This window comes from Stegodyphus dumicola, chromosome 9, assembly GCF_044657685.1.
Source record: "Stegodyphus dumicola isolate Sdum_Otavi_A_Nest chromosome 9, ASM4465768v1".
NCBI classification, from domain to species: domain Eukaryota; kingdom Metazoa; phylum Arthropoda; class Arachnida; order Araneae; family Eresidae; genus Stegodyphus; species Stegodyphus dumicola.
The window spans coordinates 129703844-129720046 of record NC_140776.1 but is presented as its reverse complement, the minus strand read 5'-3'; the positions used below and the strand labels follow the sequence as shown (position 1 = coordinate 129720046).

General features: G+C 33.2%; 1 protein-coding gene across 2 annotated transcripts in view; it reads right to left on the bottom strand.

Moving 5' to 3' along the window:
* LOC118186648 (tyrosine kinase receptor Cad96Ca-like) overlaps positions 1–15712 on the bottom strand; it is a 127530-nt gene extending 111818 nt beyond the window's left edge. For both annotated transcript variants that reach the window (XM_085824107.1, XM_085824108.1), the window contains exon 1: positions 15383–15712. In XM_085824107.1, the coding sequence (XP_085680233.1) occupies positions 15383–15443 (61 nt within the window). In that variant the 5' untranslated portion in view covers positions 15444–15712. The remainder of the gene's footprint in view (positions 1–15382) is intronic.
* Positions 15713–16203: the final 491 nt, after the last annotated feature.

Genomic DNA, 16203 nt, shown 5'->3' with positions numbered 1-16203 from the left:
TCTTATAAGTCGAGAATATTATGAAGCATTCTAAGAAATTTGGGATTCTTTAAAATCTTAACGGATAACGGGCTTACTGCATGGTTGGTTTTTGTGATTTTCCCCACGTGTAACATAAATAAAACCAGTTTCCCTCAGACAGTCTTTTATGAAGGCATCCCTCTCTTTAGGTATACAACTCTAGTGTGTTTTTCATATTAAAAGAACCTAATTTAACCTAAGCTATAAGAACACAGAGGATAATACGTTTATACATAAAAGAAAGCGAAATATTTTGATGCGAAGCGAAATGTTTTACTGTTTTGTATATTATCTCAAAAGCCGCTTCAGGGATTTCGAAATTAACTTTTAAGTCCCGTTTAGAGTAGGTATCAGACATGTGTACAAACAGTTTGTTTCTTCTCATAGTAAAAAAACTGGATTTCGGGTCTATATGACTTCTTTTCCTAATTAAATACATTTACAACATTGAGACTGACTTAAAACAGACTGAAAGTATAGTAGAGAGTTGAAACAGATTACCGAATTTGAAAGCACGACAGAACTTCAAATACCCGAAATTTATGGAACGACACATCATCCAAGTAACTGAACAGACTTTTTCTACACAGGCTAAACGCATATTTAGTATAATGCAGGTACAAGAATATTTCCCCCGTTTGTCATATTTTTTCTCATTGAAGATTAAACAGTTAACAATATAAACTGTGTACTAAATAATAGCACTTATCCTTTATAATAATCAGTAACACAACGCAAGAAACAACAAATTCTGTGCAGAGGAACTTGGCTTAACAGTGCCATGTTTATTCAGTCTATTATTAGAAAAAGAATATTGGCATCAATTGAAAGCTTAAGCAAAAGACAGTAGTAGTATTTATTTAATCTTTCATCGCGAAGTATAATTGCCTTCGTGGAAGTCTTTCTAAAAGAAAGTGTCTGATATATATGTTACAAACAGAATTTGAAATCGGGCCGTTTACCAGTATTGTCCATTCCGCCAATGGTGGACACGCCTAATGGAGTACATATTCAGTTTTCTGTTAATGATTATAAGCTGCCTATTTATCGAATAACTCGACACCAATTTAATGGCCATACAGTAATATAATACATATTTATCTAGTTTGATAATTCTTTGAAAAAATAAAAAATACATATACTAAATCTTCTCAAAGATGCCCACGTTGGTTTCCCAAAGATTCTAGTCTTTTGCGGAGGGGGTCGTTACACAAAGGTGATATTCAATTCCGATGTTCATTTATAGTTACGAAAAAATAATAATAAAAAAAAACATAATTAAAAAGGCCAATAAATCACTCGATGAAGAAACTAAGCCAGGCAATTCAGATAACTGAAATTACTTGTACTTTCTACTGATCGCAATATGTGCATGCATGAGACACACAGTGGCCAATATTATTTTATAATCAAACCACGTCGTAGATGCTGTAAATATCCTTTGCAACATTTTGACAAGGAAAGTACTCTTTTTTATCTTTTTAAGGCGTGGAAGATCGTCGCTAATGAGATTTTTTTACCGCAGTAAGTATCTGCGACTCGGTGAAGTCCCAAGTATCTATAGCAGCTGCAGCACCAGTCCTGTCGGGCGAGGCGCACTTGGAAGCCTCGGCTTATTGGCTGAATTAGGAAGCTCATCCTATTATGCAAGAATTTAGCCAAAGGCGTTGCTCGTAAAATTCACTAGCGTAGGCGTAGCTGGACTTAAAAAAGAAATTAATTTCAGAGTCTTCTATAAGTTTACTAGAGGCGACATTTTCCACTACTTAATAAAGAAAGTGGGTGAAGCCTAAAAATAGGGTGTCTCAATAATATGTCAAGTTAGTATATCGTTTTATTGATTTATAATTACAGATGGAACGAATCCTCAATTTTCTAGAATCCGAATCGGAATCCTAAATGGTTTTCGAATCTTGCATAATAAGGGGAAAAAAAGAAAACAAAAAGAATCAATTAAAAAAAAAAAAAAAAAAATAGCAAAATTTTTTTCAGAAAAGAAAAATTTGAAATCTACTCTTAATGAATAAGAAATTTAAAAATACAATTTTAAAAACACACCATTATTCAGTAAGAATATGCAAATGAAATTTAATAAATTATCAAAAAGCAAAAAGGGAAAAAAATCTAATACGGACATTATATGGATTTTCTTGTATATTAATTTATACATATTTTTTGCTGCACTTAATTTAAATTTCTTATTTCCACGAAATATTCGAACTTTATTAACCGATCTCTCAAGACAAGTTGATAATGACATCAAAAGTACAAATTTTTAAATTAAATATCCCGGTCAATTTTTGACGTCGGGAGTCAAACACTATTTTTATTTTTTCATAACGAATATTAAAACTTTTCCAAATGTTAAGTATAGGAATCGGAAGACAGCATTAAAAGCTATATTTCATTATTTGTCCAAAAATAATCATTTCTTTAATTTAACATTCCGAAAATATGAATATCTTCGTCATCTAAAACATTTCTTCATTTTTAAACGTGTGACTACGACCATCGTTTACGAAAACAAAGGCCGAGTAAGAACATTTAAGCCGAGTCAGGGGGTGGGTACACACACACATATATATATATTTGGCACTGCCGATTGCAATAAAAAAGGGAAGTGCACGATTATATGTTATAGCAGCTCCATATACAAAATAGAGCAAAGCAAAATTTGAAATCTTAGGCTGATTACAAAAAAAAAAAAAAAAAAAAAAAAAAAAAAAAAAAAAAAACTTAACTATACAATTCTGAAAAATACGCAGTTATTTGGAATTAGGGTCCTAAAAGAGCCTTAAAATTTCGCGTTAAAGAAAAAGAGGCATATGTTATGAAAAATGAAACACAGAAATTCCCTGTTGCCTAGCACTGTTGGTCAAAAAATCACACTTTTCATTTTTCTGCGGCCAAAATTATTCAAAAAACATCCTCCATTGGTGAATTAGATTTTCTATAAGTGTTTCACATAATTATTTATTAAAAAGATACAAATAAAATTAAAAAATTTTAAATTTTGAGGTTTGTAAAGTATTTTATTTTACTTAACCAATTATTATAATTTAAAACTTTACTGCAACTTCTCCTCTCTCGTAGTCCTTGAAAGAATTCAAGTTAGTTGGTGAAAGTTTTGAATGTTAATATAAGAGTTAAAGCTTTTGGCAGGGTCCCCTGCAGTTACGTTATAGGCCCAGCTTTGCCAGTGAATATTCCGGCTTTAAACATTTCGCTAGCCTACGTTAAAACATGCCATTAAACTATTGAGCCGGCTTAAGGAAACCACTTCATACAATACCTTAATTTTTTTCAGATTTTGTTATTTTAAATACTCGTAAGTGGCGGGTTTTATTATAAGCGGTGACTTTTGTTTAATTTAAAAGTTTAAACATAATGGTTATTTACGACCTTCTTAGGACCTTGTCATAATATTTCAAACGGAGCAAAAACTCACTTGCCACTTTAATGGGTCTAAAGAACTTAAATTCAACTTTAACACAATTAGGATCTTATATGAGGGAGGAAGAAAGAGAGCGAAAAACAGAAATTATAAGAAACATTCCTTTTCTTTTCTATTCGTTTTTTAATATTATTTTCAGAAATGTTTCAACTGAAAGCAAGTGTGCGAAATAAAAGATTAAGAAGAAACAGAGTTAAATATAGAAAATTACACGGATCAGCACTCAACATGGAATTACCCCCAGAAAATTAAGAGAAACCGAAAAGTTGATTAAGTTTTCATAAAAATACCAAACATTGAACACTTTGAAGACTTGAGATGATACTGTTCATTCATGAACCACTGAAATTGCATGAATCACGTTCTTCTCTTAACAAACGCTTGTATTGATCTTCAATAAAATTAATCTTTCCAAACTTCTGAGTTAAAAAAACGTTAACGATTTTTAAGTGAGTATTCGGAACATTCGAAAGACTAAAAAATTGTGAAGATTTGAATTTCCGAATCTAGAATTCTTTGTAAAATTCATAAGATTTTATAAGAATATCATAGATTCATAAGATTTTAAAATTCCAATGTGCTGTGCAGGACAGTGTTAAGACCTGTAAAAGGCTCTAAGCACATAATAGATTTTTGGTGCGCTTACGTACATTTTAAGTCTGTTTTTATCCCATTCCTTATCTCACGGTCTTAGTTCATCTGCATCATACATTCCATAGTACGTAAAATCGGCAATAGTAATTTTTTATAGTGCCCTCTTTCCTTCAGCCCCTAAGGGTCTTTTTGTGGTGCTTCCTTTCGTTGATTCCTAAGCACGTGCTTATTTTGCTTTATGGTTAATCCAGCCCAAGTCTCATTTCCACTTTTAACATAGGAAATATGTGTTTTATTATAACAGTTTATATAAATGCAGCAGTCAACAAATTATGCGCACTCTGATTGTATGGACCAGTGTGTCATTATAAAGGGTTTACCCACTCTGCAGTAAATACGGAAATGCAGCTTGACTTTTTGATTGACAGATGTGTGTTCCAAGCTTATCTATCCATAACAAGGTAATGGAGCAAAGACACCTCAGGCGACGACACGTTTGATGAAATGTTTCAAACGCTTAGCTCTTCTTTGGTAACGTGGTCGAAAGATTAAGGTCAACGATCTGGTTACAAAATTGGCATTTTCCGTCTTCTGACATACAGTAGCTAATCCACCACGGTTTCTTCTGACGTATAGTCGTTAATTCTCCATGGTTTCATCTAAAAAATGCGTCAAAATTTCGTAAAAGCAAGTGAAGGAAGTGAAGTGGTGAAAATCGAATTTTTTAACTATTTACTATTTCATTTTGAAAGGAAGAAAACTAAGAGCATATTTTTCTAAACTAATATTAAACTGAATACATAATAAATAAATTTTCTAACTATATATCATATTTTTTTGATTATATTCTGAGATATAGAAGAAAAACTATATTCCAAGAAAATCGAATAAATGAAATAAAATAAAACACTAAAATGTACCAGGCAAATAGGGTTACCACAGGGTAGTCAGAAAGACGCGCACATCAAACTTTAAAAAATGTTTTAAATTCTAAATTTCCTAATGGAAAACTACCTAAATGGATGACCCTCTATACAAGTAGTACATCACACGAAATTTCAGTCGTAATTTATGCCGTTTTGTTTGAAAACCGTCTGCTTGTTACAAGATGGAGATGAGTTTTTTTCAAGCAGAATAGATTTTGATGACTGAGCATTACTTCACAACGGGAGGGGTATTTAAATAAATAAAAATTAAAGTATCATGAGAAAAGTCTGTAAAGCTATTTGTGAAATTTCCAAAAGTCAGTTCAGCGTCGCTGGTAACCTGAAAGCAAATTTGAAATTTAAGATTCGGACTTCAAGAACACATGTTCCGGTAGAGAACTATGTGTGTTGAAAATCTGGTTGTTTCTAAGTGCCGCCATTTTTTCACAATGCCAAGAATAAACATACATACATGTCGGCTGATATCAATACATGTAGCCATTGGAATTACTCACAACTGATAAGCCATTTGTCACAAGACCTTCTTACTTCTGAAGAATAATCTCAAGGCTTCGATGTTTAAAGTGCAATAACTTGATTGTGTCGCTCTCGCTTGTCATGCACATGGCGCTGCCTGAGAACAAAACTGTGCATCACTGTGAATAATCTATAGCCAGAAATGACGAAAATTGCTGCCTCTGTTGCCTGTTTTCAGTTCGTCAATTGTTACAGGGTTCTTCTTAAGCACTCTGTCTTTCAAGTAATTCCAAAGGCAACCGTCATATGGAGTCATATCCAGTGACATTGGTCAATCGGGAATAACAGTTAGACAATACACTTTAAAGATATCATGAAGATGACCAGGACTATTCTTGCCGTGTGAGGTCTTGGACCGTTTTGATGAAATCAGCATTTGGAAAGACCATCAAGCATGCGAAATAAATACGGAATCCGGATGAATCCTGGGACATCAGTTATAGTGTTTCCACCGCTGGCAAATGAACTTCACTTCAGTAAAATCTGCATGGAAAACGCCAACAGAAGATTTTACACACCACGCGGTAACCGAACTTTGCGATTCCGAACTTAAAGAATTAATGCTGTTAAAAAATAGCAGCTTGTAGATTTTTAAATGTCCAGAATCTTGAAAATTGTTTCTAACATATCCATTTAAATGAGTTTCATCTGAAAATGCTCACATTTCATTACTTTCCCCAACACTCTTCTTCCTAAAAATACCCATACAAAATATTTATATTGCATATTCTTATTTTTATGTATAAAAAAAATGGTTTCATGTAATAAAAATCACCTGGTAGAAATTCTCATTATTTAATAATAACAGCCATAAGTAACTAAATAAATTTTGCACTCCGCCCCGTTCATTGAAAAGCACCGCGGGGATACTAATAGATTTACGGAAGTTTAGCAATGTGACGTAAAAAAAATATTTTTATATTTTACAAAAGCTTTACAGGAGAAACGTGCTTAGGTACTGTAAGTGGCATTATCTTATTTCTATGACCCTGAGTACTGGGTCAGTTATTTGCAGGAGGTAACATAAAATAAAAGACTAGGAAGTTTCAGGATTCCTAAGTGAAAGAATTATATCTTTAGTTAACGTAAAGCATTCTCTTCCCCCTCTTCCAATATTTTTTCACATGTGAGTCATTATCGAAATAAATTTACTCATTGAAGCGTATGTGTTGATTATGTCAGCCTTTAAAAGCTTCATGGGAAATCAGATTTCTAGTGAGTTAAAAGCTATTTCGTGGAATTACTTTGGAATGTGTCACTGAAACAAATGTAAGCATGGGAAAACTTTGGGTTATTTTTCCGCTCTTATTTCCATTTGACAGTTGTCAATTCATTCGCTTTTTCAACCATAAAGATAACAAATCATTTCATAAATCTGTTATATAGAAAGTGTAGGGTGTTTATACATAGATGAACATAAAACTAAAGGAAATTTTTTTTTTTTGTTTTTGTTTGTTTGTTTGTTTGTTAACTCTAATTTTAACTCCTCGTGTTCAACAAAGTATACCACGAGGCTTATACAACTAAGTTATAGCACTAAAATTAATAAGCAAATGTGTAATAGCACTGCAAGTGGGGGTGAGGGGAATTATTAACAAATAATAATAAGTAAAAGAAAAATAAAATAAAATAAGAAATAAAATAAAGAGAACTCAATAATCTAAATTGAGAAAGAAATCTCGAAAAAGTAGAAAACTGTCTCTTTGGTCCGAAAACGTTCAGAAAAAACTGGTGGCCAAGATACAGACAAGTGCATCAAAGTTCCTTGAAACATCTTCCCCTTTGGACATGATGAATGTACTCAAGAAGAATTTGTTTTATATCTTCAACACCACTGCCGAAGCTGCACAAAGCACTTAAAGCAAGTCCAAATCACTTTAATTAGCTCTTGAACTAAAGGAATGGTTGCTTAAAAAATAATAACAAAGCATTCGAAATTTCTCTACCTTCTAACGAGAGATACTTGGAAGTTTCTTATGAGAAACAGCTTGTATCCAGGTTGCACTGGAAAAATTCACGTAATCACCTGCAGGCAGCCCGTTCACCAGAAAAAGAAACCGGAACGAACGACGAATATTTAATATTCTTATCCACTCAATTGGTTCGTAGATCGCATAAATTCAGAAAATAAAAACCTGAGTATTAAATGCAGTGAGAAAACCCTTTTAATATTTGTACCACATGACAGAGCTCATTAAATAATTTCTGCAGAATGTAATATATGAAATTAAGATTTTAAAAAATGTAAATCAAAATATAATTTTAATTTGCAATAATGTGAAAATAGTAACTGCTTATAATAAATCTCTCTAAAATGCGTCGTGATCTTACACAAACGATTTAGCTCACAATAATTTTAATCTCTTAAAATTAAACAATCAAATTGCTATCTAAAATGAAATTAACCCGTTCTAAATCGAGATTTCACCTTGAGCACGTCACATTTCCTCTCTGCTTCTCCTGCTAGCTAATCGCTCTTTTGCTTCGCCTTTAGAAATGCAAAAGAACAGGCGTTTATTGCGCCATTTTATCTGCGTTGGTTTAAAGAAAAATTTTTGTCAACAATAAATATTTAAATCGAGAGCTACGACTATTAACGTCTTTAATGCAGCAATTCCGTCACTCCGTAAATCATGTTCTGCCCTGTGTCATCAATTTCTAAATCATATTTATCAGATAAAAGGAAGAATATTAGATAAAATTTTCCTTGGATCAAGTCCTTTAAATAAGAAGAAATCTCTTAAAATCCATTAAATTAGAAAATAAAATCTTGCAAATCAGAAATCAATTTAGTTTAAATTAGTTTAAATTTTTAATTTCTTTAAAAGAAAAATTATAATTTAAATTATAAGTGAAAAATAGCTAGCTGCACGATTTATTCAATTTTAGTATCCCATAAAATAAATTTCAGAATAAAACCAGGGAAAACTCAGAATGCCAAAACCTTTGGCAGCTACCATTGATGAATTATACCTTCCTCTTACTGAAATGATTTATCGACTTTAGCTTCATTTGCTTCGTGAATATTTACTTCCAGATCAAAGCTTATTTAGGCACCTGTTATTCTTCATACATTTCCCGTAAACAGCGACTTTTAAGTTTCTGTTATTATGGAGTTAGTTTGTTTAACCGTCATCTGACGGATTAATACATAATTTATTTCAAACTTATTACATCTGTGTTCGTGTTAAACTGTATCTGGAAGGTAACATGGAAAGATAAGTTTACTGTCTGTATGGTTCTGGGTTGGCAGTTGAAGTAGCGTTAAACCTCACAAATTCAATCGTCTTTATGCTCCTGAACTGTTAGGGAAAGAAAAGGTACATTTTACTGTTAATTAAAGCATCGGATTTTACAATCAAGTGTCCAAATCTATGACGAATTAAAATGTCAGAAATTTAAAACTCAAAATTTGGGTTATAATGCTGAATTTATTTATAGAGCGGATGGTTAAAATGCACAGAACTAGGGTAGAAGGAAAGAGAGAGATGAAAAAACACATTAAATATATTTAAAGTAATTTTTCCTGGAACTTCTTTCGAAATTGTTGTCTTTTCGATACAATAATTTGGATGGAAACAAAAACTTCGTTATTACCTGTAAATGCATTCCTCCTTTGTTTTACATCTCACTGATCCCACCACGAGCAAATCGTCTCTAGCAGCGAGATTTGAAGTCTTCATATAAAATATCGTACTCAGAAATGAATTCTTCGAACAGTACTTACATCAAGCGCCGATTTACGAAAAAATATGCGGTTGACGTGTTGTTGCCAGTAACTGTGTCCTGTCGGATAAGGTCTAAACTAATACACCCGTTTCTTGTTATTTCACCTCTAACTCTGCTTTTAAATAATGAAGAATATGCATTGTTGCGTGTGTTCGGGTTCGTAATAGATTGAATGCACAAGTCCGATAAAAAGTCAATAAAATTTATTCTTATCACAAGAAATAAAACAAAATGCTGAAATTTTTCCTCACAGATATTCATGCAATATCACCATATCACACAGTAGTTATATTCTAAACTACTAAAACGTTAAATAGAACTCAATCCAAAGCTCAGAGAAAGCTAATTCGATCTCACCGCGAAGTCTCTATTATTAATAACAGTACTAAGTAAACAACTGAATTGAGATGTTTCGCTCCGACTTTTTAAAGCATTTTAATCATGCACGAGAAAATTCTGGTAATTTTTATTTTCTCGAAGTTTCCGGAAAGAAAAAGAGTAGAATTACAGTTACAGCTAACATCCAATTGCATTTATTAAATTTAACTATAAATTACGAGATATCTATTTATTAAATGCTCATGCTCCTGTATTTTTACTTTTTCTGCGTAGCTGTAAGACTCGTCACGCGCTGCACTGCACGGGAAAATAAAACAATTTTAATTACAATTCTACTAAAAATAGCTAAATAAACACAAAATCCGTAATAGTATGCATGTATGCATTTTACCCGCACTGTGGAAAAGGGCAAAACCTAAAGCCGCCAAATTTTGAACACACGTAGTCCTCCACCCGAACATGTGCGCTTCTAAACTCGAATTTCGAATTTTTTTATTCATTTATTTTATATTTTGTGCGAACTTTTGAAATTTTGATTCATAAACTCGGCAGTTTATAAGCACTGTGCAGATACACGATAAAGTGTAAGATATGAGTCTTTCAAATTTAACGAGAAAACTCTGCGACTTAAAGAAATGTGTTCCCACAGCCCGAAATAAAATATTTTGACCTTCCATGGGTTAGCTTTTGGCCATTCTGTAAAGCGTAAGATATTTAGTTTTTTATTCAAATTTCATCTGTCTTTTATTCATTAACAAATTATGAGATTTAAAAGCCATGAAGGCAGTTCTTCATTTCTTATTATTAATTAATTACTAGCCGGACCTGCGAAATGGCAATAGCTGGACGCAATAAAATCATTGTATATATATGTATACAAACAAGAACTAAGAAATTTCAGAATTAAGACTATTAATTATTATTAAAGTCTCGCTTTACGCTGCGAAATTAATTAAATAATCAAGAGATGATTATTAAATCAAACATGGTGGCAAACTTGTTTACAGGTAGAATATAAATCAAAACTGGAACAAAAGCAAAACGTTTTAAATTTTCGTTATAAAAAAATAACATAAAAATATTGTAATATAATATAATAAATAGTTGAAAATTTTTGGTTCTTTTTCAAAGCGGAAAGTTTTCAGCAGAATCACAAAGATTTTCCAATTATTTGCTACATTATATTATTATATTTTTTATGCAACTTTATGTTTTTTTTTTTTTTTTTTTTTTTTGGTTGTTGTTGTTTTAGTTTTGATTTATATTCTTCCTCTTAGCAAGTTTCCCATCATTTTTTTATTTAATTATTAACTCTTTATTGTATTTGTAATACACGAGTGCCAAATTTCAGGTCAATTAAACCGCATACTTGATTTCAGGAAAGTTTTCAGAGTCGCAACGAGATTTTCCAAAAGCCATAAGTCTATATTTACATCATTTTGAAAGTAATGAAAAAGGTTTGAAATGGAAAGAAACATCTGATGATCTTGTAAAAAGAAATAAAATAAATAAATTACTTTCTTTAGGTCATCGACTAGTTTTAATTTACCATATTTTATGCATACATTTTATTCGCATAAGAGCCCACCGGTCACTTCCCACAGCCGCGCTAGTTATGACCATCCCTGATTACAGTAACTATTTTAGGCTGCTGGCCGCGAAAACGTCGTGTATACTAAAATGTAGTCGATCTAATTGTACATCGATTACAGTTGTAAAGCTAGTAAAGAGATAAATGATCATTGATCATGAGAGATAAACGATAATGAGTATATAAGGTATTTCTCCCACATCTCTAGCGTGCCTTCGTGGTGTAACGGTAGCACGCTGGGCTGGTATTCCAGAGGTCCGTGGTTCGATTCCCAACGAAGGCGGTTGCATATTTTTCATATTTTCTGCTTCCAATAAACCTAATGACTCTACAAGCATTGCTTAATGCGGTAGTCTGCAAAATTAAACATCAACAATAATATTTCAGCATGATTCTAAAGGACCATTGCTTCGGAATTCATCAAAAATTTCTGCCACATTTGTGTCTATCAATCGGTGTTTGCCAAACCAGCAACCTTCATAGATATGTTCTAGACATAGAAGTGCCGGCAACTTCGTAAAGGTCAGATTTTGGCTTTATAAAAACTACCTTTGTAAATGTTCTAGCAGCCTTATGCAAGCAGATTTTAACCAAAGTTGTAAACTGAAGTAGAAAACTAAACTCTTACATTAAAGTAAAGGTGTTGTCATCTAAACGAAAGCTGCTAACCCCCGCCCGGATTAAAACCTTATGTTTATAAAAGTGCAAATGGGGACCGCTGGGGACCATTGTGAAGGTTTCTGAATTGGAGAACATTCAGCACTCCATATACATGACATTATCCTTACATACAGTGGATGGACAAAAATATGGAAACACCTTGTGAAGTGCATGTTTGAAACGAAAAATTGATTTTAATGAAATATGTAGGTGGCGCTGGCGTTTTTGACTACTGACGCCACCTATACAACTTCGTAAATGTGCTAAACAGTTCAGTTGTTGTCGGAGTACTGTTATGTGAGGTTGTCATTGCATTATGTCAGAGTTAACAAACTTCGAACGTGGGCAAATTGTTGGAGCACGTATGGTAAGTGCTTCCGTAAGCAAGGTAGCCGAGGTGTTTAGTGTATCAAGAGGTACTGTATCGAAGAATTATTCCGCATATTTGAAAAGCGAAAAAACATCATCTGCTAAATCACAGTGCGGACGAAAGTGTGTCCTGAGTGATCGTGACAGACGATCATTAAGGGCAATTGTGACGAAAAATAAGAAGACCACAGCTGCAAAAGTTACTGCTGAAATGAATGTTGTGTTACCGAACCCTGTGAGTACTAAAACAATTAGAAGGGAGCTTCATAAACAGGGAATTGCTGGCCGTGCTGCAATTGAGAAGCCACTTATCAGTGATGCTAATGCCCGTAACAGGAAAAGGTGGTGTTTAAGTCATAAAGCCTGGACTATAGAGCAGTGGAAGCGAGTAATATGGTCTGACGAGTCTTCTTTCACATTGTTTCCCACTTCTGGCCGAGTTTACGTCTGGAGAACGCCATCTCAAGCCTATAATACAGACTGCTTGTTGCCAAGAGTGAAACATGGCGGGGGTTCTGTTATGGTTTGGGCAGCCATATCGTGCTTCTCTGCTAGCCCCATGATAACTGTGTCAGGGCACATGACTGCCAAGACTTATGTGAACATTTTGGCCGATCAAGTTCATCCCATGGTACAAGCTTTGTTCCCCGATGGTGATGGTGTCTTCCAAGACGACAAAGATCCTGTTCACACACCTCACATTGTTCAGGACTGGTTTTCTGAGCAGAAGGATGAGTTGTCCCATCTCCTCTGGCCACCACAGTCACCAGACCTGAATATTATCGAACCTTTGTGGTCTACATTGGAACGGAAAGTGCGTTCTCGTTATCCACCGCCAACATCGTTATCTGAACTTGCCACCGTTTTTCACAAAAGAATGGTATAATATTCCCTTGGCAAACATACAGGAACTGTATTTATCCATTCCGAGAAGACTGCAAGCTGTTTTGGATGCCAACGGGTTTCCTACACTATATTAAGCAAAGAAACATGTTTTTCTAAAGGTGTTTCCATATTTTTGTCCAACCCCTGTAGATATCCAATGGTAAGCGTATATACATGTAAGGTGCGTTTTTTCAACTGTAATAAAGCATCCATTTAGAGAAAACAATAAGATAAATTAAATTAGGGAACGAATGTCCAAAATCTTTACACAGTTGAATCCGAAAATATTTATTCGAATATATTCAAAATTTATTGATATTATTCAATTCCTGCACCTCTTAATTTAAGTAAATACGAGCCCGTTTTCCTTAGAAAATTCTCCACGAAGGCATTCCTCTTCTTATACAGAAAGCCCTCGAGTGCTTTGCCATAATAAAAAATATCATACTTGCGTTAAGTAATGATTCTTAACTTTTTATGTTCCAAGAACTTCCTGGAAATAAAATATGATACTGGCGTACTGCTTGCATAGGTAATAAAAGCTGCAGTTATACATAATTAAGTCTGAAATTTTTTAGGCAGAGGCAGTCAACAAACGCCTAAAAAAATTATTTATTATATATGTTAATTTGAGCCCTCTTATGTCGGCAGACGATAATTTGTGCAATAATTGCAATTTATTTATCCTAGAATAAATTTTGAATGAAAGGAAAATGGAGCTGACGCGAGAGAATTATCACGCCATAACTTCCCATCATTTAGAAGTGAGCCTTAATCAAGAAGAAGCCTTTAACGTCTATAGTTAACATATGAAAATGGAACTCCGCCTCGTGCTACTATATTACAGAATACCATGAAGATCGAACTTTGCTCCTGAGTGAAGAACGTAACAGAAAATCCTTTGTAACCTAGGATTTCAAAAAATGTTTCGGCCATGCGACCGCAGCTATACATAAAATTATTCAAGAACTTGCGTATGAAAAAATTAGTTTGTCGTTGAGTTCTCCTTAAATTAACAAAACATAAAAAAATCGAAGCTAGTCAAAATCAGTAAAGAAATCCTAAAGTTATTTAATGATGGAGGACATCGCATTCTAAAATCGTAAGTCGTCTTGAAACATACATACCGTTTTTTAACGTTCCAACACATCAAGAAAGTAAAGTATGGGTCTTTGAAGATGATCTCCTACCAGTATAGAAAAAAAAAAAAAAAAAAAAAAGCAATGAATAAAGTAATGTATAATTGTCATCTTCAAAAGTAGAGGACAGCTCAAAGCCATCCAGGTCCAGGGACAGAAGGTAGTCCTTTCCGATACTCTTCAAGAACTGAATATTCGAGAATTTATGGATCACCATTATAATGCATCTTCTCATTCCCAAAGACCGACAGTGGAATTTCTTGAACAAAAGTACTAGAAAAGTGATAGAATATCCACCCTATGCTCCTGATTTTGCTATGCGTGACAGTCAGCTATTTTTTAATATAAAACTAAGTTTACGTGGCCGTTTGTTTTCATTCCAGAATTGAGACTCGTGAAGATATGAAAACGCATTTTTCATAGATTCCAAGAAACGGATAATTTGAAGCACATATATTTTGTAAATTCTCTTAAAAGTGTTCACTGATGTTGTAGGAAACTACTTTGAACATACCTAAGATATGGTAAGTTTAACATATATCATTTAGCTATATCTAAAAAATTTCAGAATGATCCTAGTAATAAAATGATAGGAATAGGATAAAATAAACATGTAATGTATGCATTGAACGATGTATACCAATTACAACAGAACTTCGAATAAACTAAAAATGAATCTAAATTAGGAGTAATTAAGATACCCTACCACTCTACACACAGAGCTCTTTTAAAGGATCGAACGTTATTTTATTTATTTAGCTAGTTTGTTAGTTAGTTATCTTATGCAGAAAAAAACATGACTATCACGGATCATAAAATAATTTTGACACCCGACTTACCCGGCAACCTGACGCTGGGAATAATAAAAGTAATTAATAACAGTCATTTCCATACAATATAGACTTTTTCCGAATTTTTAGAAAAATTTATTTTTTGAATTTCGTTAGTTAATGTATTACAAAATTTTAATGCTTTATTACAAATATGCATTTAAACAATAATTTATGTAAAAATGATGCTATCATTAAAAGAATCGATGACTGTATTCTAATAAATCAATTGAAGAAGTCACAGTTCTAATTATGTACGTTCAATTAAAAAACATTTAAAGAATACAAAAAGTGATAAGAAATATTACCTTGTAAGAACCAATGCCAAAAAAAGAGAAGATGTAGGTAGCGGCATGTCTTGGAACACATAATTCCTCGGTTACAAACGATTGGAGGTCGATGAGACCCAACCAACTCAAAAAACACTCCACATTCTTATCCACTTTTTTTGTGTTGATGAAACTCAGTCACTTCACGTCATGATTTAATGTTTCACGCTCTATACAAAATGTTGCTTTTAGACGTTATAAAACTTGTGCTGATTATCGTTTGCAAAAATAAATTTAATGTTTACGGTTGCATTCTGAAGCGATTTGTTGCGTCGACGCGGTCGCGGGTTAAGCTCGCGTCTAAAGAAAAGCAGGTATTTGATTTCAATACTGAGAAGTTTTCGCGCAGGTACAGGGTTGCCGTAACTCCAACAGGTTTATAATCGCCAACTTGTTTCAATAATACGAAGCATAAGTATACGCGGATTCTTCTGTGTCCCTCTTTAAATATTTTGGAACATGTAATTACGTAGCAGTGTTATAGGAAGTTTTCAAAGTGTAGCAGATAAAATGAAACTTTCTTACGTTTCAAAAGAATTGCGGAATTTCGGAATTTTTTATCACTTATGGAATTTTTGTATTCTTAATGTGCCCTTTATGCTCCGTTCTCTTTGATTTAAAATAGCACAAAAAAATAACAGAGAGCAATGCATATTTTAAAGCGCTATTAAATTAATTTAAACGAATATATAAGACTGGTAAATTAGCTTGTAATATTTGGAAGATATACAACCTATTAAACTTTAGCAAAGAAATAATCAAGCAGTGTATTGAAAAAATACAGGAGCACATGAAACATT